Source organism: Poecile atricapillus, chromosome 2 (genome assembly GCF_030490865.1).
Source record: "Poecile atricapillus isolate bPoeAtr1 chromosome 2, bPoeAtr1.hap1, whole genome shotgun sequence".
NCBI classification, from domain to species: Eukaryota; Metazoa; Chordata; class Aves; order Passeriformes; family Paridae; genus Poecile; species Poecile atricapillus.
Window position 1 is genome coordinate 46,198,182 of NC_081250.1, and position 21,597 is coordinate 46,219,778.

General features: G+C 38.8%; 2 protein-coding genes across 2 annotated transcripts; one reads left to right on the forward strand and one right to left on the reverse strand.

The window, feature by feature from the left end:
- Nucleotides 1–2,308: 2,308 nt before the first annotated feature.
- On the forward strand, nucleotides 2,309–14,309 carry LOC131575485 (uncharacterized). The gene is made up of 5 exons (XM_058831071.1): nucleotides 2,309–2,456; nucleotides 3,179–5,083; nucleotides 6,049–6,174; nucleotides 7,980–8,105; nucleotides 9,312–14,309. The coding sequence occupies exons 1-5, from the start codon at nucleotides 2,309–2,311 to the stop codon at nucleotides 9,347–9,349; spliced, it is 2,343 nt and encodes a 780-aa protein (XP_058687054.1). The 3' UTR covers nucleotides 9,350–14,309.
- Nucleotides 14,310–14,666: 357 nt separating this feature from the next.
- RP9 (RP9 pre-mRNA splicing factor) lies at nucleotides 14,667–21,331 on the reverse strand. Its single transcript, XM_058833700.1, has 6 exons — nucleotides 21,078–21,331; nucleotides 19,409–19,439; nucleotides 18,525–18,654; nucleotides 18,119–18,210; nucleotides 16,622–16,683; nucleotides 14,667–15,491 (listed from the first exon to the last, which is right to left on the reverse strand). Exons 1-6 carry the CDS (start codon nucleotides 21,278–21,280, stop codon nucleotides 15,272–15,274), a joined length of 738 nt encoding a protein of 245 aa, XP_058689683.1. The 5' UTR covers nucleotides 21,281–21,331; the 3' UTR covers nucleotides 14,667–15,271.
- Between the last annotated feature and the right edge of the window lie 266 nt (nucleotides 21,332–21,597).

Here is a 21,597-nt window from a genome sequence, read left to right on the forward strand (position 1 = left end):
AGAGTCCTGCCGTAGGCGCGGACACCTCCCACTAGGTCAGACTGCTCAGTCTCATCTAATCTGGCCTTGAACTCTTCCAGGTATAGGGCATCCAAAAACCTCCTTGGGCAGCCTCTTCCGGTACCTCACCACCCTCACAACAGAGAATTTCTTACAAATATCTAGCCTAAAGTTCCCATCTGACTTTGTATCCATTGCTTGTTATCCTCTCACTACAAGTCATACAAAGTACAAGTGCTGCTGCCAGTGGAAAGGATGAGCTTTGGCTAGGAAGGTCTGCAAGGAATGGATGAATAACCTTTCTCAAACATGAGATAGTTTGTGTTTTAGTACGAAGGATGTGTTTAATCTGAACATTATAGAAAGAAAAAACAAATACATTTTGGGAACTTCCCAACACAGGAATACAAAGAGTCTCTCAGCATCCATACCCCTTGTTTTTCCCTAATCAGCCTGCGTAGCACACGCACTGTGTTTCTGTCTCCTTCCATCTGCCCCACTACCAGTGGTCTCTCATTTGGAGGTGTGCAATTCCAGAGCAGCAACTCAGACTCCCACCTCCTATAAAGACGTAGGGTAGAGTCAAATTGCAGCCTCACATTTCATAAATTCCCATGACACACAGTGGAGTACACTGTACAGGAAGAAGTGTTTCTCCTGCTCATATGGAAATAACATTACATTTGTCAGCCCCCTCAGCCATGTTAGAATGGAAGAGCATTGCTCCCTTTACTCAATACCAAGCAACTGGTAAATGCTGAAAATAAATGTAAACTTGGCCTTGTGTCTTCTGATTTTTTTTTCCTGAAAGAAGTGTTTTTGACTGTAGTTTGACTCAGAAGATTGCTAATGTTTCCCTTTCTTTTCTAAAATAATAATAATAAAAAAGTGATTTCCAACACCACAAAAGGGAAATACCAGATTTACTTAGAGGTGCAGCTAAAACATCTGCAAGATGAGACTGCCAGCTTTCTGTACACCAGCTGAAGGCTTTTACAACTATTCCTATCCTTGTGTTTTTATTTCCCTCCCACACGTTGATGGAAAAACGTTCCCTGCATCACTGTTAAATGAGCCTCAGGTGGGAGGAGGAGTGGACAAGTAGCAGCTGCCTGCCATAAAGAGGGTGAGCAAAGGACTTGGTTAGTGTTTTGCTGGGCTGTAAGCCGCAGCAGCAGCATTAGACATGAGTTTTTGGGGTCTAAGGGGGTAGGAATAGCTTAGTCCTTGTAGGGGGTTTTGGTTTTGTGGTTTGTTTTTTTCTTTTTCTCTTCCTTGCACCACTCTCCTTTTCAAAGGTCAAAGTAATTCTTTGGCCTGAGGAAGTCTGTAGGCTTTTTGGTGCTTTCAAGAGCTGCACAGGCCACCCTAGATGGAAACTGAAGAGAGCTCCAGCGTTCGTAAAGCATTCTGAAACTCTAGGCTGAACTGTGTGCTAGTTTGTAACAGGTCTCAGAATAATTTTATCTTTTTATAACTTTGTAGGACTTAAGTCTTCTAAAGAGTTAAGCTTCTGTGATTTCTTATAGTCTTGCTCATAAGCTATGTGTGATAGTGTTGTATTACTTGCAAGTATTAGTTAACTGAGGAGACATCTAAGTGTGGGAGGAAGTTCTGTCTTGTGAATCTTATGTGGCTTTGAATGCAAACTTACACATAAGGATTTTGGTGGGGTTGTTTTTGCTACCTATCATTTGGTTTAAGCGTAGGAAGCTGGGTGTCACTGAAATGCTTGGTTTACTATGTTAGTTAGCTGTCATTGTTCTTAAGTATAGTATAAAGTACAAACCCTGAATTAATGCAGCTCTTATTGTAATGTGTACCAACACATACATTAGCATTAAGAAGTGTTTTCTTTGTGAAGCATTAAATGTCTGATTGTGTGAAGTCTTGCCTTTTTTTTTTTTCCTTCCTTTTTGCAAGTATGTGGCCCCTGGCTCAAGGCTAATTCACTGAAGGCTTTTTTATTTAATTGGCTGTGATATTACTTACAGAGATGTATGCATCGAAGACTACTGAAGTTTTGCAGCTGTAGAGTATGTTACAAGGTTGCCTTGAAGGACTAATATTGAGAGCTGTGTACAAAAGCTTGCCTAGCAAAGCCCAGCTGAAATATTTGACCTTGATAGCAATGTCAGTTTTTTACCTTCTGTTTAGAAGACAGCAGCTTTATTTTGGAAGGATATGTTTTCTTTGGTCAGGGAGAGGAATGTCTGCTAAATTATGAAAGAGCATGAAAATAATTAAGTCATGTAGCTTTTAAAGTGGTTGATAATGATCACGTCTCTCTTTCAGTGTTTAAAGAAAAATGAATACTTCCTCAGCTTCAGAAAGTGGATCATATTCCACAAACCACCCAAGACCCTTTTTTTATGCGCAGCCATCAGCTCAACAGCCTTATCCAAATCCATGGTACCTCAGTCATGCGTACAGCCCATACTGTGTACCTGCTCCAGGTAAGGTAAACAGCAGCTCTGTGGGATCTTTGCTTAGTTAGTTACATACTTCTTTCCTCCACTCTTGTAGTATCTGTGTTAATGAGCCTTTTGGGAGTTTAACTAATACTTAGTAAATCAGATTTTTGATGACTGGAGCACTGCATTGATTCTGCCTTAAATATGTAGCTTGTGTGGTGGAAAGCATCTGCTTCTGGAGAATGGAAGCTAAGAAAAATATTAAGTAATGGTCATCCTGCAAACACAGAGCTCTAGAATATACTTAGCAATTAATGTGTGGGTATATGTGAATTCCATGTGTGCATGCATGATAGGTATGGATAAACGTAAGCTTAAGAAAATAAGAAAAATATTGTTAAATACACGTTGTAGGCACTATACCTATGTGGACTTCTATCTAGAGCTGTCTTTCAAAGACAATGCTATAGCAATAATCTATAAAGTAGCCAAAACAATACAGAAAACAACTTGGTGAATGTTCTAAGGGATGAAATCAAGCTCTAGTTGAAGTGTAGATGTTGAGATAAGCTATTTCCTAAAAAAGAACTCCCTCTCTGAGTTTTTGCACCAGATTTGCTTCTAAGCATTGAAAGGCAGCGTGTTTTATTTACTGATGTGTCTGACCTTGTAGCTGTCCCTGTCTATGCAAGTAAATATGTTTCAGAATGACTTATTTCAGAATGATGATATGTTTGTCTTTTCTTTCTGTCACCAATATCTAGGCTTCCGAAGTGGAAATCCGTATTTTCCATTTTATTCTGTTGCGCTCCATGAGTACCCTGGATTTTTTGTTCCACAGCATCCAGTGCATGCAAGAATTAACAGAAGGCCTTATTTTAATGCTGCCCCACCTTCCCCTATGTTTTATCATGCAACAAGATTTAGACATTATAATAGCCCTGGGAAGAAAATGGAGACAAAAGAAACACAGACTGATCCTAGACAGCCTGAAAGCAAGCAAAAAAAGCATCAAGATATCCGTACAGAAACGAAAGGTTGTGATGCAGGAAATATAGGCTGTGTTTCTCCTGGTATAGGTACAGAGGCTGAAAGTACTTCAGAGAAGCAAGATTCATTTGGGTCTTCTGTTGTGGTAGACAGAGAGTTTCATAATAAGAACCCTGCCAGCTCTGCACAGTATAGAAGTCTTCCTACAGGAAGCTATGCCTTTGAGAAGGAAGAAGTGAGGATTGAATATGGAAATGGCTCTCCAGCTATTCAGCTGTGGAAGTCCTTTAAAGAAACAATCCCGTTGTATGATGTGGCAAGTGGTAAACCAGTTCCAGAGAACATAGTGCCACATGACTTATTTTCTGTTAGCTCATGTGAAGGCATGATATATGGCCCTCGTGAAGGGGAGAATATGCTGCCAGGAGCTTCCTTAGATGAGAGAAAAGCTGTTGTCACCTCCAAAGTGAGTGCTGAAACTGTGCAAGAGAAAGATGTCCAAAATACCGAAGTGAAGCTGGATGCAGAAAAGTTGGCAAAATCCTCCCCAGGTGAAACCATGGCACTGCAAATCACAGAGTTGGCAAGATCTGTTGGTGTAGATCAACCAGTGGTAATAACTAAGAAATCTAGCACTAAAAGGTCTGCAGGATCAAAAACTTCTCAAGAAGACCCCAGCTTTGTTCAACAAGCAGGACTACTTCCATCTAATGTGGAGGTAATGAGTGACTTTCAGCAGAAAAAGCTGAATTTAAGCCACAGTGCAACCAATGAAAGTCAGACAGAAAAAGGTATTTGGTGTGACAAATCAATTGAGAAGTGTGCTCCCTCTAGCAGCTGGCTGGCTTGTTTGGACAGTATGGACACAAATTATGATGTTTGTTTGCCACAAAGGAAGCATCAAAGTGTGATCAGTCTGTCTTCTGATGACATGTCCTCTAGAGAGGAAGGCTCATCAATTGATAATGCTCCAGTGTCTTATTTTGTGCCTGACTATGTGCTTCAGAAAAGCATGTATACCTTTCAGAAAAGTACAGAGGGCTTAGAGAAAGAGAGAGAGCAAATTAAAAGTGGTGGGTCCCTTAATGTAGATGAAGTGGCAGGAAAGGAGCAAGTGAACAGCTTGAATGACCAAGATGTCAACTCTTCAAACACAAAGATCAAAGAGGCTTCCAGTAAAGGTAAAAAGCTGGGAGCTGTTTCTAGGTCCTCTAGTAGGAAAGAAACTGATTCTCTCAACAAAAAAGCAACTAAGAATTTGTCAGAAATTGAGGACTCTGAAGAATATTCTGTGATGGGAGAAGAGGAAGATGAAGATGGAGAGGATGAGTATGAGGAGGAAGAGGATGATGACATGGATGAAATTGAGTATTTCTTTCAAGAAGCCCCTCCATATGGCATCTTGAGGCCAAATAAAGGAAATTTCTACCAAGTTGGTGAGAGCGTGCTTTGGAAACCACCTAAAAATGCTGTACCAGCACAATTAATTAGCTGGCCGGCTCAAGAGAAAATAAGAACTAGGAGTGGGTTTGTTGAAAACATTGGTGTAGTTTACAAGCCAAAGAAGAGAGAACAAGATGAAGTTGTATACAGTGACTATGGGTACTATGGAAGAAAGAGGCCTATGACAAGAAGAGAAGGACTTGAACACCAGCGAATGCTACGGAAATTCTTGGGAGGTGAGCTAATTGCTAAGGACAAAATGCTGATTAGTAGCATACACAAAGAACATCTAATTGCAGTTTCAAATTGTAGCTTAAACTAGTGGGAAGATTAGAGCATGTTGTAGCTTCAAATTTGGCCAAGAGCCAGAAGTCCTGCAGAATTTTTCTGCAGAGGAAATTTGCTGCAAATTTTTACCTGTTGCATGAGGACTTTGCATTTTCACAACCAGCAGAGAATAATGCAGAAACTCCTTTGTCTTAGATTTGATATACTTAACTCTCTGACATTGGTGGCAATTTATTACTTTGTAAAGCTTAAGGTAACTTGGATTATGTATTTACTGTTGCTTAATATCTTAGAAGCCCTGCATTTAAGTTTATACAGTCTGACTCTCCTATCACAGACTAATGCTGGGTGCATTGAACAGAATTAAATTAATTCTAATCTGCTGGACAGACCCTGTGTGACTTTCCTGCAGTAGAGGAGTCAGACAATTTTATTTCTTTTTTTAATTGTAGCTGCTGCTCTCTTTTAGCAAAAGAAGTTTTGTATTTTCAGAAAATTGGCGTGAAACTGTATTAAATTTGACCTGGAAAAGGACATCTTATTTAATCAAAGGTAGATATTCTTAGAAATTGGATTAATCGAAACTGAGAGTAAGAGTTATCAGTTTGCAACTGGTTATGTGGTCATTTCAGTAGGTGGCTGCTGTTTAGTACAGTCTTGTCTTGTGAAAAGCAACCAAAACAGCGTGACTTACTTCTAATAGCAGGATTAGTGTTCTTAAACTTTCTCTTTGTTCAAAATCTGTAGACTTAAAGTGTCTTGTAATTTTTGTTGTGTGATCTCCAGAAAACTTTAAACAGATTCCTACAATCAGATCCAGTAGCTGGCTTTGCATTCTGGCTTGTGGATCAAACAATACATCAGCATTACCAAGACTAAATACTGACCTTATTTTTTTTTTAATTTGAATTAGGAAGGCTGTTAAGGGAGAACATGGGGATTCCACCCGAAGAGTACTGGATTAGAAGTGGTGCTAAACCCAGATTTACCAGCCAAATACATGGTAGTTTCTCACCTCCAGCAAAGAGTAAAGAACAAGGTAAACTTTTCCTCTGTGTTTTTGTTCTTAAGGAACATTCAAAAGGATATGATACAAAATAGCAAGCGTATGATAATTTTAGAAGATTTGAAAATAATAAAACTAATCCTTGTTGCTTTGATATTGATAAAATGCCTGTCAGTATATCTTGGAAATATTTATAGCCTTCTCAAACCAAAACAGGGTAATAAGGGTGCATCAGAGCTACTTCTGGGGGTTTTTTAAAGGTATTATAGGAAATCAAAGCATTAAAAGCTTGTGGCCAAAGCAAAGCCTTCATTTGTGCCAAGCTGTTATTGCCATATTAATATAATATGTAATATTAATTTTTTATCCAGATAATGCTACTTTTTAATAGCATATGCAGTGCTAGCTCCTAATTTTGATCAGTAAAACATATAGGGAGTTCTGTGTTGTAGCTTCATATGCCAATGCTCAGAAAAACTAGCATGGACCAACAGTTTCCCTGACACTGCTAAAGAATGATTGAGTACAAATCATTGTGATCTAGTTAAGGAAAAGATTAACAAATCAGTTATTTTAACAAAGTAAAAGCTTAGGTATTTTCTTAGATCATGAAGCAGAATGTTTTGCTTTTTCTTTATAGTTAATGTTTTACTTGGTGTTCAGATCTGGTTTTGATGCTTTTCAAGAGTGTTTGAGTGTAGGTGCTGTTGGAACAGCTACAGAATTTGCTGTAGTGTGGGTATTGCCACTCTCCTGGGCCATGTATCTCTTGAACATTTCAAGAATCTCAGGATCAGTCTATCAAATGATGGGGTGTGAGGCTATCTTCAGAACAGTGTGATTTTTTTTTTTCTTCAGTTCACTGATTATATACATCAGCTTTCCTACATCAACAGCCAAGTAGACAGTGTATTCCTTAGATCTCTTTCTCTGCATTGCTTTCCTGCTTGAGAATATTGGGGTTTGTGGGGTTTTGTTTTTTAATGCTAGCATGCACTATAAAAGTTGAAAACATTTTACTTTAGCAGCATTGTTCTTGGCTCCTCTACAAAAACATATAAAAATATGGTAATAGTTCTAAAATAAGTTACCTTTAACTTTTAGCATGTGTCTTCTAAATCTTTGAATTCATAGACAGTACAGCAAACTTGAGGATGTTTGGTCTATTCCTTGCTTATTCTTCCTCTTTTTCCAGTCCAGGTAGTTTGAAGAAGTTATCATATTCAGTGTTAGGAAGCAGGAACTGGTGGTTTCTGAATGCTGCTTGTGCCAGTGGATGCCTCAAAAGTGCTATTAAAATTATATCCTCTTTAAAAATGTTGCCAATATTAGTATTGCTTTTTCAAATTCAAGTGCCCTGCAAGTAAGGAGGTTTGTCTAAACAAGATACATTGCTTTAGTAGTAATATGATACACTAAATTTGATTTCCTGAGCAGTGTACTTGTAATGCATAACTTCACAGGTCTGAAGTTTTTTGAAGACAGTGAATGAATTGGGTCACTTGGATGGCACCAACTGGTCTTGAACATTTGAAAAGTGAACTAGAGCAGAATTATCCAATGCACTTGGATAAAAGGCTCCTTCTTTACCACATTAACACCTATCCAAATTATGGCCCAAAATACAATGCATCCAGAATTATGGTTAGAGAGTGAGTAAATATTGTAGATGTGTAAGACTTGCTTGACATGTGTAGTGTCAATTTTATCTGCTATTAAAACAAGTAAAAAAGGGAGGGAGAAAGAGAACACCACAGACCAGCTAGTGAAAGTAAAGGTTAAATTTGCCTTGAGACTATGCATTGGAGAAATAACACCATTTGTATCTCATTATTTAGTGTGCCCACCTTTGATTAAACCAAAGAAGAAAAGAATGGGCAAGCCACCTTCAAAACGCAGAGACATGAGACATGAGGTGGAAGAAGTCGAAATGTGGGAGCTGCCTAAACACAGTGTACACAAAGGTTGGTATACAGTGACAAGCTACAAAAATGACTGTTACAAGCATTTTTTCTGTCTTGGGGACTAATCTTTCTTGGTTTGATCTGCAGGGATATCAGACAGTTTGTGAAATAATAGCGAATGCTATGTATGCAGATAAGGTGGGGGGTGGGGGGGGAAGCAAGCTAAACTTTGAGCACTTCATCACTTTGCTAAGAATGCCAGTGTAGCTTTGACCAGGTTAGGTTCCTTCTTTGTTTAATGTAAGGATGGGGGAGGAAGCCCACACCAAAACCTGTTTTGTTTTAGTCTAGCTGCTTTCCAGACTGCTTTACTGTCTTTATTTAAAGAGCTGGGTCCTGTGTCACTCTGCAGTATATGCTTTTATTTAAGCTGCTCATGTGTCTCAGCCTGAATGATTTGTAATTTGATAAAACACAAATGTACATATATAATTTTTAAGATCTCCAACTTTATGGAATAGGAACTTCTGGCTATTTTGGAGGAAGACCAGGAAAAACAGTGGAGGGAAAAATCAGAATGAAGTAGATTCAGCAATAAATATGCTTTGCTTTTGTACATTTCTGTGAGAGTCAAAGGTTATAAATTGAAAAGGATCAGTAGATACAAGAAACTACCTAAAAGATCAGATTTTTTTCTGAAAAAGTTAGTATAGTAAAAACTCAAATATTCCATTAGAAAATATGAGAGCCAAAGATAGTCTCTCTGTCATATATTAGACTTTCATCTTGGAAGTGTAAGGAATGCTGGAAACAGGCTGAAGTGTCCTACTATTGAAAATTTGCATCAGTCCTGAAGCCAGATTGTTTGAACATTGGTCTTAAACCTTTAATTGCTGATCAGCTTTTAGTAAAAGCATCCAGGAAACTTGCATAATCCCAAAATACTTCTTATATTTTTTCCCAGAAATAGTTGATATTTCTTGGATACATTCAACAATGTAAGTACAAGAGTGCACTGAAAATGTGATATGAGCTTCATATGGAACTCTTATCTGTTATGCTGGGATATTCTGAAGCCCAACATCATTCATGCACGCTTTATACTTGCTGGGAAGTCGAGTACATACTTCTAATATCAACCATTGGTGCCTACAATAGGAAAAGGCAATCACTGATATCTAGTCTTTCTTCAGAAGCAAACTGATGTAATTTGGCTGTAGAATATATACATACCTTAACTTTTTTCTTTTTCTTTTTTACCTTTAGGGCATGGAACAAGGAAGTCCCTGTCTAAGAAAAGATAATTGCAAATATTGAGGAAGAAAGGGTTGGGGTGGGAAATACAAAGATTTGTTTTGTATAAAACCATGATTTGATTATTATCCTCTTGTGTATTTTGTAAGTTGCTGTTCACTCTAAAAGGGTAAGAAGTGACACTGAAAAGACTGAGGACACAATTAAAATGGAATGAAGTATTTAACACCAAAGCCACCTTTTTATAACTAGCACATCCACTATTTAAATAATAATAAATTTCATAGAATTGCACTTTGAGACTTCTTGTGTTCCATCTTTACTTAGCAGCAAAAAAACTTGAGAAGGCCATATATGTGCACAAGTATTATAGCACAACAGTTATTGCTGCCCTGTTCTTAAACTGTAGGATTGTGAAGCCTGTCCACGTCATCTCATAGTCATATGATGTGGATGTAAGTACAAGATTCTTTTCTATAAGCTGGATTTCTTTTTGTCAAAATGTAAAGAAATATAGTTACAGCTGTAAAAAGTCACATGCTGTTTAAAAATTTCAAGGCAGTTCCTCAGATCTTATTCTTATGATTGAGGACTAAAACTAAAGCATTGAGTTGATGTGATGCTTCCCTCTCCTCCCCTTTTTCTCTGGAGATTTTTGAGTCCTTTATGGAGACCCTGAGCTGCAGAGATGGATCTGAAAGGTAAAACAGAAATTTTTAGTGGCATGCCCTGTTTTCTGACTTCTTACTGATGACTTCAATGACTTACAGTTGATACTGTCCCTGGAAGTCTCTTTATAGAGCTAAGATGATAAAACTAGGTCTGTGTTGAGCTTTTTTTATTAATAATGGTAACAGACTGATCTAGATGAGGTGGATAGCTCAAAAATATTTAATTTTTTTCCCATGACTATGAAGGCTGTTATCACTGTGTGAGAAGAATAAATATGATATTGCCAGTATTAAAGGATTCCCAAATAAAGTGAAGAAGATGGGGAAACAAAAAAAACCCCACCAAATGATCATCTGGTTTTCCTTAGAAAGGGTGAGGTGAATGGACAGACAGAACTTGTCTTTTGCTTCCTCTCCCATGTTCTTTTTCTGTCTGTGTCGTAGAGTAATCTACATGGATAAAAGTAGTATTTCCAGTGACTGTGTTCAGGTTTTGTGCCTACCTTATTACTAGTTGGACCTGCAAATGAAGTTATGCTGTTTTCACTCTTAGTGAGGAGTACTGATGTTTCCCTACCCAACTGATCCTTTATCTACTTTTTTTAATACCACAAACTTAATTGTTACAGCTCTGCTATAGCCTTTACCACAAGCTGTTAGGGGAAAGAAGACATTCTAATGACAAGTTTTCAATTAATTTTTACTTCAATAAATGAAAGAAAATAAATGCAATAAAAATCCTTATTTGGCTTCTGTGCTGCTCAGAATCTCTGCATCATAACCTCAAGTAACAAATGAGGAATTCTAGCATGGAGTTTTTTGACACCCATTTCTGCTGATAGCCTTAGCTGTATCTTTTGTTGTTTATCTGATAAAGGAATATTCATAATCTCACAACTGGATGGCATTCTTAGTTTTGGAAAGGGGTAATACTTGCCGGGTACTCCAAATGATCATGCTGGTCATCCTTTTACAGATCTTGTACTACTCAGTGTGATTTCTACTCAGATGCAAGAAGCAATTCAGGGCCTGGTGAATGCTCCTGAGAGAACATGAGGGAGTAGCAGTAGACAAGTTTACACTGTTCTTTGTCTCAAAACAAATGCTATTTTAAACTGGTTATATCTTGTCCTATTCCCATGCTGTGCCCAATACTTAAAGTAGTATGCATGAATGCTCCAGTGTTTGAGAAATAATTCTTTGATAAGGTTACATGCAGTGTATTCTAATCTAACAGTACTAGTCCTGTGACCTTAAAACTAAATCTTCTACTTGGCTTTTTTTCCATTCAGCAGCATGGACAATTTGTGGATTGCATCTTAATTGGTTTACAGCTGAATCTAATGTTCCAGTAGGTAAAACAGCCATGCTTTACGAAGGCTGTGTATTCAAGCCCGGGCTCTTTTTATTCAGCCAGGTAACTAGGCACAGGGATACTTAGTTTTGCAGATGCACATACGTGTCAGCTTCTGTTCCTACTGCAGCCAGACTGACTGCCCAGTGACTCACTGCAGAGCTGGCAGTACTGCATACTTGTAACTGTCGCAGTACTGCATTGCCTTGGAAGTTTTCACATGCTTCCTGCAGCATCTCCTGAAAGGCAGCTGAAGAATCTATTTGCTGCTTGGCACACCGGCAACAAACCTTAGAGGCCTCTGGGATTGCCATACTGAGAGCATTGTTTGGACAGACTTACTGTCTGTGGCTCAGTATTTCTAAATCATTATTTGTAGCTAACTGAAACCTCTGTTGCAAAGTGGGTGTGGTGTAATTACTGCTGTGGAGCTGTGGCTTCTCTTGGCTTGCCAGGTATTAACTCTGTATTTTCAGTTTGGTAGCACCTGGATGGCATAATTTTTTTTTTTGCCTTTCACAGTGTCTAGTGTTCTGCCTATAACTGGAAAATATTAACTACAGGTCTTTTTATTAAAATCAAACAAAGGAAGATCAGAGCTAATGGCAAGAAAAAGACCCAAATCCCAAAAGCCTGTAACACTCATGGCATGCTAACTGAAGGCATACCAAGGAAAAACAAATTGATCCTTTTTTTAGAGTCCTTAGCTTCCCCTGACTTGCTGCCACTGACTCACTCAAAAAGACTATAAACCCCAACTAATTGAATGGCCAAAGAAATAAAGAAATATTACCTGAAATAGCTTTTTGACAAAAATGGTGCAGAGCATAAAGATAAAAGACTTGGGATGCCTTTGAGGTTTGTTTTAGCTGCATTTTACACTTGCTTAGTTTCATGGGACTATATAATTATGTTACTATCACTTGGGTTTCAACAGAATGTTCAAATGGAAATACATGTCTACAAAGAAGGCCAGAAAAGTGTTTTTTGAACAAAAACATTAAATGGCTATGATTTTAAAAAATAAGGCTAGTCAGCTTCTCAAGACTGTAACTTTCTATCCTGGTTTCTGCATTTGCTTCCATACAGAATTGCTTTTCATTAATCTAAAGGAATGTTGGTATTTATCTCTAGTCTACATATTTTTAAAAGACTCATCTTAAATGACAGCTTTGGCACGTTTGAAAATGCCAAATGATAACGTGAATCATGCTTCTCAGCACTCTAGCCCTGGCTGTTAAAAACACTCTTATAAATCTTAGTCTATTGAAACTGTTAAATTTTGAAATGCTACTTTTATGAGTTGTAGTGAAGACCTACATGGGATAGGACAGAGGCTTATGAAACTGGAAATTACATAGGGAGAACAAACAGGAATCAGTTATTCACATACCTTCCAGTGTAAGATTAAAGGTGTGTGAAATTCAACTGATAAGAAGCAGTGTTAAAGCCAAGTGCTCCAGATTAATTAATAAATAATGAATTAATTGCTGAGGGAAATGGCAAGGTTTATAAGCAGTGAGTGGATACAAAAGAAAAAATATATCCAAGGCTACTAAATACTAAAATCTAACCCATGATTTTAAGTACCTGCACTATAGGTATTCTCAGCAGTAGAGGTTGAGAGAGCATTTCAGTGAAGTAACAGAAATAATAGCAGTTTGTATGCTCTGCTGTGGAGGCATCTTCTATTAACCATGATTGGAAAGATGTCAGGCACAGAAAAGTGGTTTGGTATCTCAAACATTTAAATTAGATTCGATACAAGTTAGAAATGGTCTCCTAACTTGTTTTTTTCTTAACTGTTGAAATAATAAACCCTGATAGAGTTCCATTAACAAGCAGGGGATTGCACATGAGACACTAAATTTGTATTTATTAAATTAAATTTCAGAACATCTTAAATGACAAAAGCTAAAGTAACTGAAGAGATCTTCAGTTAGCCCTGCTCTAGATCAGCCTGAGTAAGAGTTCTCTTGGAATGCATCAGGTGAATATCAGTCTTCTAGCATCTGTTCAACAACCTGTAAATGCATTAACCTCAGCACCAAGTATGGCAATACAGGAATTCTAGAATGGTTGGGGTTGGAAGGGGCGGTAAAGATCATCTAGTTTCAAACCCCTCACACATACAGGACCGCCTCCCACTAGACCAGGCTTCTCAGAGCCCTGTCCAATCTGGCCAAGAGAATCAGTTCATCATACATCTCCCCATGCTATTTCAGCTGTTAAATCTTTCTGGTGAAAGAGCAAGGGCCTTAGAGTTTGATGATCCTGCTGATATAGGGAACCACCACAAGTAAATCCCATCAGAGGGAGATTTGCTAAATATAAGCAGAATTACAGCTCTACCTTCAAGCTCTGAGAATATACTTTTCATAAGTAGGTCTTGCTTGTCTTTTATCTTGTTTTTCCTCAGAACATACTGTGAATGACTGGCAAGGAAGGGGGTTTACTTTTACTAAGTCATTCTTAGTCATGTAGGAGAGAGAAAAATAATTTTAATTTATACTTTCCCTTGTTCTCTCTTCCAAAGCTTTGAAGAAAATAAAATATTTTAGAAGCAGTTTAGTCTATGGTTCCTGGATTCCACTGGTAATGTTCACTCTACTGCATCAGAGCTTTATTGTGAGGGTTTTTTTTTAATCCTAGCATACCCACAGAGCCTAAATTCTATAGAAGTTCTTTCAAGGCAAATCTAGTTTTTTCTTTCCTTTTGCACAGTACCGGTATCCATCATCTACTTCCTCAAGTCACAGCTCTGTACTAATGTACCTTGAGGTTTCAAAGAGTTGGTTACTGTAATGTTGTTTAGAGCTATCTCCATCTCCCTGGTTGAGTCTGCAAGATTATTTAAAAGAAAAGCGTGGTCAGTATGTAAGGTCAACTAAGTACACAGACCTTTCTCTACTTCCTGCTTACAAGTTCTTTACTATTGCTCTGTGGCTTCATGCATATAGTTGAAAACTATTTTGAGAGCCTTACACATTTATATTCTTGTGGGATGATTAAAAAAAAAGTTACCTCATCAAATCTAGTAAACATAAAAAGTGAGAATTTATTACCCCCAAGCCTTTTAAAAAGGAAACCTCCCTCAACCTGTATCAAAACAACTGATACTGAAGAATATGCAGAAATTAATCTTTTTAATTTCTTATGTGAAACCCCCCTTTTAAAATAACTAAACCCTCTTCTTTCAAGTTAAGCTGAATATCTAACATCATTACTCTTGGCTCCCCCTTCTATGGTTTAGACAGTGTAGATGTTTCACTTTAGACATTTCAGAATTGTGTATTAATGGTGGTGATCTAGGAGATTTTGTTACACACACACACACAAAAATCAAGTCTTGCTGATGCTGCAATTTTATCTTAAAGTAAATCCCCTTGATTACCTTTTTTCCCCTGCAGCAGTACTCTTTATTTCCCTAGCTGCCAATATTAGGATAAGTACACAGAACTTCAGCACATATGCGGAGAAGAAAATACAGTACAACCTGCTCATTATAAGCACTGTAAAAGAACTCTCAGTGCTCTGCATGGTGCAAACTGCAGTCCTGTTATAATGAGGCTTTTTATATAATAAAGTAACTTCATGGAGTAAAGACACTTCAACAGACAGTCTGCTAATGCTGCAGGTTCGTCAGTAATCTCTTGGCGGTCGCTGCTTTCTGCTGGTGGTCACGGGCAGCAATGCAGAGGCCCCATGTGACCAAGCTGGATGACTCTCAGCATGGGTTTTACAGCACAAAGATATGGTTTAATGCAGCTTTCTTCTTTCTGACTGCAGAGGGGCAGAAGAGGATGCCAGCGTAGGATGCTGTATGCATACGCATGTATGTTCCAAGTTTAATAAAACCCTTTCTGGTGTTTTCCTCATCATTCTTTGGATCTTTCCTCACAGTTCACAAGTAGAGAGGTCAATGAGCATGCAGCAGGTGTCTGCTGTCAGTCAGATTCTGACTTGTCATTAGATTTGGATGATTTATGCTTCCTCTTTTTCTTCTTCTTCTTTTCTTTCTTTTTCTTATCTTTTTTTCTCTTTTTCTTCTTGTGTTTATGTTCTGAGGAAGTGGAGCTGCTGCCATCTTCATCATCCTCATCACTGTCATCACTGCTATCAGATTCTGAGGTAGAGTCCTCCAGGAGCTGCTTCAATTGCTGTATCCTGAATTTAAAATATGTGAATGAGAAGCCTTTCTAGCTCTCCTCTACCTCTAGTAATTTATCCTAGCTTTCGTCTTTCCTCCCAGACTTGAGGAATGGAAGCTGCATGCAAAGGGCAGGGGAATGCTTCTTCTTCTGCTTAATTACACTCTCATTACAGATAATATCATGGACTGATAAAAGCAACTACTTTGAGACAAGCAGCTGTTGCTGTTTTCAGGGACTTTCCATCCCATTGGATAGGGAAGGCAGACTAACTTGTTGGCTTATTTATGTGTGCAAAATAATAAAGCAACAGCTATCACTAGCCCACCTGGTGCTAAGTTCTATGCTTATCCCTACAGAGGGATATTTGGACTAGGATATTACGACATTCGTTGCCCTGCTGATACAGAGAGGATGTCAGTGAAGCTGACAGAGTAGGCTCCACTCTGGATGCATGTAGTTGCCAATCTACCACAATGCAGAAGTATTTTTGAAAGGCACTCTTCCTTTGAATTTTCAAGGATCACTGGCAGATAGTGGGACTAAGTATTTGCTTATTTTATTGTTGTCTTCTGTATTCTCTTCAAGGATTCCTCTCCAAGAGTGCTGTTCTATGGGCTACCTACAGTTTCTTCAGTTATCCCACTGAAGCAGTTCCAGCATGAAAGCATCAAAACCTGCCACTTTATATACTAAATAATGACCTCACAAAAGCAGCAGTATCAGGTGCCTAGAACTACCTTTCTAAATCCCCCATTCATTTCTATTGAAAGCATTCTGACAAAGCAAATTTTACAAAACTGACTCAGTGAAGTCAGTGAAAGAAAAAAACAAACACCTTTTTTTCAGGCCTAAACCAAAACCACACCTAAGTACCTGAATATTATGGCATAAATGCATACAGCTGCTCTTTAAACTTTGTTTTGGGGAGAATACAGAAGCTAAAGAATTAAAGCAATTGCAAGTATTAAAGAGTGATTATTTAGAAAGTAGAAATGCATTAGTATGTCAACATAAAGAAACTGCTATTAAAAAAAATGTTCTGAGCTAAAAATAAGCTTCTATAAAAAGGTCACCTATACATAAGTGCCACATTACCAAAATAAAAACTGAATTGAAAATACAGTTTACTACAGCCACACTCACCTCTTTTCTTTTTCATGACGCTTATTTTCCCTTATTATATCATACATTGGATCTTCATGTGCCTTTAAAATGGAAAACAGGAAATGCAATGTTATCACCAATGGTTTTATTTCCTAAAAAGAATAAACCAAAGCAACCAAATGCAAGAGGCTTTTATCAAAAGATGGAATATGCTTAGCAAGCTCTTTATTCACTGTTAGACTTAGCACTGTTCACCTGAACTGGTGTATTTGCTTTAGGGAAAGGTTATCTAGCTACACCTCACAGGAAGGGGACTCTCCTTAGGTATCTATCTCCCTACCTCTCCAATCATAGCCAACTATGAGAATCCCATACATGATCTGTGGGAATAGCTATATGTAGATGGAATACTCAAGTTCAAAATAATGAGTTGTACCCTTATAGTACATTTAAAAAAACTGGATATAAACAAACAGGATTATAGGAGCAAGGAATATAAGACATATGGATAATAAAGTTGGAGCTGTCCTATCATGCTATGCACTACCATTACCGGTTCTTAAATGACATTAAATGGGCATTGCAGCAAAAAGATAGTTGTGAAGGAAGACAGCAAATAAACTTTGCAGACATTTAAGTTGGATTCATGCAAGAATGCAGAAAAAAGGTGGGGTGATCATTTATGTTGGAAGATTAAGCAAACAAGTCCAACAGAGAGGAGAGATGGCAGATGCTGACCAGAGGTGGGAGTTGAAATGTCAGGAGCAAATGAAAGATGTTGGGAATGCACCATGAAGGGTCTTGGACATACAACAACAGTTTGATGCAACAAAGAAGCCTGAGGGAAAATGAAGAATAGAGGCAGTCTAGTCACGGGAAAGGGCTAAAAATACTCTTGGCAGTTGCATACAATCAGTACGAATCCAGAGTCTGGAGAGACCAAGCCAAGATTATATTTTTCAAGGATAGAAATGAGGACATAAGACACAAAGTGATGACAGCTTGAAATATAGGTTAATGATGCAGAGCAACAGAAATAGTTAGAGATCACACAGAAAGAATCTGCAGAACTGAGATGTAGCTTCATGTAGCAAGAGATCAGACTTAAGACAATGACTGGATTACAGACCTATACAACAGCATTCATGATGTGGTTGTTCACAGCGAGAGCAGAAGGCTTGAAACAGCTGTAATGTGGGCAGCTCAGGCCTGACTAAACATTTTTTATGTTGACATTTTAATCACAAAAAAAAAAAATTAATACAGTGGTTGAAACAGGTTCTTGAAGATTTCCAATTTATACGTAAAAAATATTAATTTTCCTCTTGAAGAGTAGATTTTCTGCACAGTAGTCAAACATCCAACCACATCTGTAGCCTTTTCTTTATTAGAAGATTTTCAGCATCTATATTATACTAGAGACAGAGGAAAAGTCCTTAATAAAGCATCATCTAATAGGCTTATCTTCAGTTGCAAGATTATGCATTATCAGTACTAAAAAAATACAAGCAGTAATACTACAGTATTGGTACTCACCACTCTAAATTGTTCCAATTTCTGATTGCCTTTTATGAAGAATGGGCATTCCTTATCTCCTGTTCTGTGTCCATAACGTTTACATCTCCAACCTTTAAAAAAACATGCAGCAGTGAATTGCACCTCTGAGACAGATCAGAAGAAGCACAAAAAGCCAAAACCACATTTCTGCAAAATATTTTCAATCTGTTGGAAGAAACTGAGAGATACAACTAGTATGCTGATAAATCCAATGTCCATAAAATACAAGGCTATTACAGCCTTCAAGATACTGGCTGCTTTTTTATCAATATGATGTCAATCTACCCAGACTTCATAATTTGTCCACCAGACATTCTGCTCTCCCCCAGCATAAATGGATGGATACATGATGGTCCAATGACATCTGGAATATTTTCAGCCTTACACTGCATAACTTTGACTTCTTTTCCCAAAGGCATCCAAAGCCCTTTTGTTGGGGCATGTGCCAGGAACTCTCGTGCGCTTTCATTGCCTGGTACATCAGGTATGCAGTCTTCTGGTTTTGTTTCATTCTCCTACAAGAAAAAAAGAAAAAAGAAGAAAGATAAGGATAATAAAATAACTTTATTTTTTTAACTTTGCAAGAATTAATAATCAAGTGCACAGACCTTCACTTTACAGGAAACATATTTTCCCCATTATGTTTTTTCCTTGTATCACACAAAAGATCTAAAATACTTGATCCCTTTTTTTTTTTTTTTCTCACCCTTGAATTTTGCAGCCAGAACTTTTCTGCACAGGAATTTCATTCCTTCCCATCCATTTAATAATTTGTTTAAATAAATAATAGAAATGAAAACTTAAAGCAGAGACTTTATTATCTTCTTCCTGCTAGTAAGACATAACAATTACAAGGAAACCTTTAGAACACAGAGCAGTTATTCTTTAAGTTAAAAGCATTACTTTATGGCTTAGGTATATAAATTTGGCAGAAGTAATGATCATAATGAAAGAATTATTTCAGCCTAAGCAATAGAGAAGAATCCTGAAAAGATGTAATTCAAAACAAAAATCTGCTTTCCATAAACGGCTCCCCTCTATCCACACTATTAAACACTGCACAAAGTGTGCTAAGAGATTATGAAAGACCTGGTCTCCTATCTGATTCTGGGCATTTCACTTTGGATCACCAAGACAAAGTGGTCAGCTTGTAATGATTCTCTGCAATCTCTCTGTAATTTATATAGGTAACACAGACAATTAAACACCTAAAGAGCACGTTTTGTGAAAATCCCTCATAATCCTAAAAAATTACAGCTATTTACCAACCTTAATTAGCCCAGGGGGAGGTTTCTCATAGCTGAAAAGCAATAGAAATATCGTTACTCTGCAGCTTAGCACAGACAAATAAATTGAAAAAATAGTTTTTCAGTGGTATTGAGTGAAAACCTTCAGCTCACATTTCTCCTTAAATATTACCTTGTAACTAATAACCAAGAACCACAGCAGAACACAGATACAGCAAGCTGACAGACAGCATTTATCATATTACTACACATCTCTTGCAAACATCCTTCAGATTCATATTCTTGTGGGAGCACAACTACTTCCTAGGGATATGTGGTATATTTGATTTAGCTTCAACATGCATACATGCATAATTCTCTCTTCTTTTTCTGCTGCACCCCTCTTCATGGTCTCCAGACTTCTTTACTCTAGCACTGCTAAATCACAGACATAGTCAGCTAAAAATGTCAAGTCAGACTGCTCCTTACATCTAGCTTTGCCAGCCAAACCTAATACATGATAATTTAATAATCTTCTGTGTATTAAACCTCAAGACGGAGCCCTACTGACCAAAGTAGCATATTTTCTTCAGCATTTCTTTGGGGTTAACAGTAGATAAAACATTTGTTAAAATCCAAGCAGCAAACAGGTACTACACAGAGCACACAACAACTAAGAAAACGCATGTGCTAAGGAGTTAAATGCCAAGGCTATACAAAATGGTCCTGGAGGCAAAGAATACATATTACATAGAAAGATGCAGGTGTGTGTAACTGAATTTGTATTGGGGTTTTTCCCCCCCAATCTCATCTGTATTTAAACAGATACACTGTTTCCTGTAAACTGCTGCCTGAGTGAAAGTATAAAGTGATCACAGAAGAGAATGGAGATATTTTGGTTTTGTTTTTCAATGGCATAAAAAGAACAGTATTGTGCAAGCCCAGAGTCCCAAAATCTTCTGCTTTATGGAGGACTCTTTTCAAAAGGACTTTCCAGACATTATCCATGTATTAACTCAGCAGGACATGAAACATCTCTACTGGCTGTGCAACATTTTAGGCCATAGGTTTGATGGCATAGGCAATATTTCATTGGCTTAGCTATGCGCACACACCCCCCCCCTACATACCTCTAGGATTGCTAGGCACAATCATACCAATACAATAAGAACAGCAAGAAAAAGGTGGTTAAAGTATGTTCAACACATCTTTAAAACAGTAACTTCGGAGTGCTGTTTGGTGCATTTAATAACAAACTGATTTTCGATTCCACGCAGAAAAGAAAAAACCAAAATCATGTTCTTGTGTACCTTCTGACCTTTTTATTCCATTAAAACAATAATTCCTTTCCAGTGAAATAACATAAACCTTTTACAGCACCTTTTTATCCAAATTTATTTTTCCTTCTTTGTTTTTTTTAAGTCCGTTCCAAAAACAACCTCTGCTCCTATGCTGCAGCTCTCAGTCTTGGAGGAACCCGGGAGAGCCCCTTCTGTAGCCCAATAAACCCTTCGTAAGTCACCAAGCAACTCTGCAAGTGGCCCCGAAGCCTTTCTGCCGACTCACCCTTAAGGGGACAGGGGAAGAAGAATCACCACCCCCCAGAAAACCCCAAACCCTGCACTGGAAACGAGCCCCAAATGCCAGCGGGGTGTGCTCAGGGCAGAGCCGGGGCGGGAGCCGCGGGCAGCCTCCCCTCCTCCGCTCCTTACAAAGACTCCAGGTGCTGGATCTTCTGGAGCTGCTGCGCCTCCTGCCTCTTCCGCTTCCTCTCATGCCGGTCCTGGGTCCTGCCGCCGCTGGCCGCGGGCTCCGCATGGCTCCTGGCCCGCGCCTGGCTACCCTTCGCCGCCTCCCCCTCCTCCGCTCCCTCCTCCTCGTCCTGCCCCTGCTCCCCGGGCGCCCGCTGGGCCATGGGCGCGGCGGCCACGGCCGCGGCGGACGGCGAGGCCCTGGCGACGCCCCCTCCCCGCCCCCCGCATCCCGGTTTCCGGCCGAGCGCCGACTTCCTCCGCAGCCCGCAGCCACGGGCACCGCGCCCCTCACGGCCCCGGCCGGGCTCCGGGCTCCGCTCGCCGCAGCCTCAGGCAGCACCTTATCGGGGCTTGGGAATGCGTGTGGAGTTTTGTGCCTTCAAAACACCGATGTTAAAAGAAAAATTAAAAAATAGCAGCGTCCCAGTAATTTCTCCCTCGCGGGAGGGTCACCACTCCGGTCGGGTGAGACTCCACC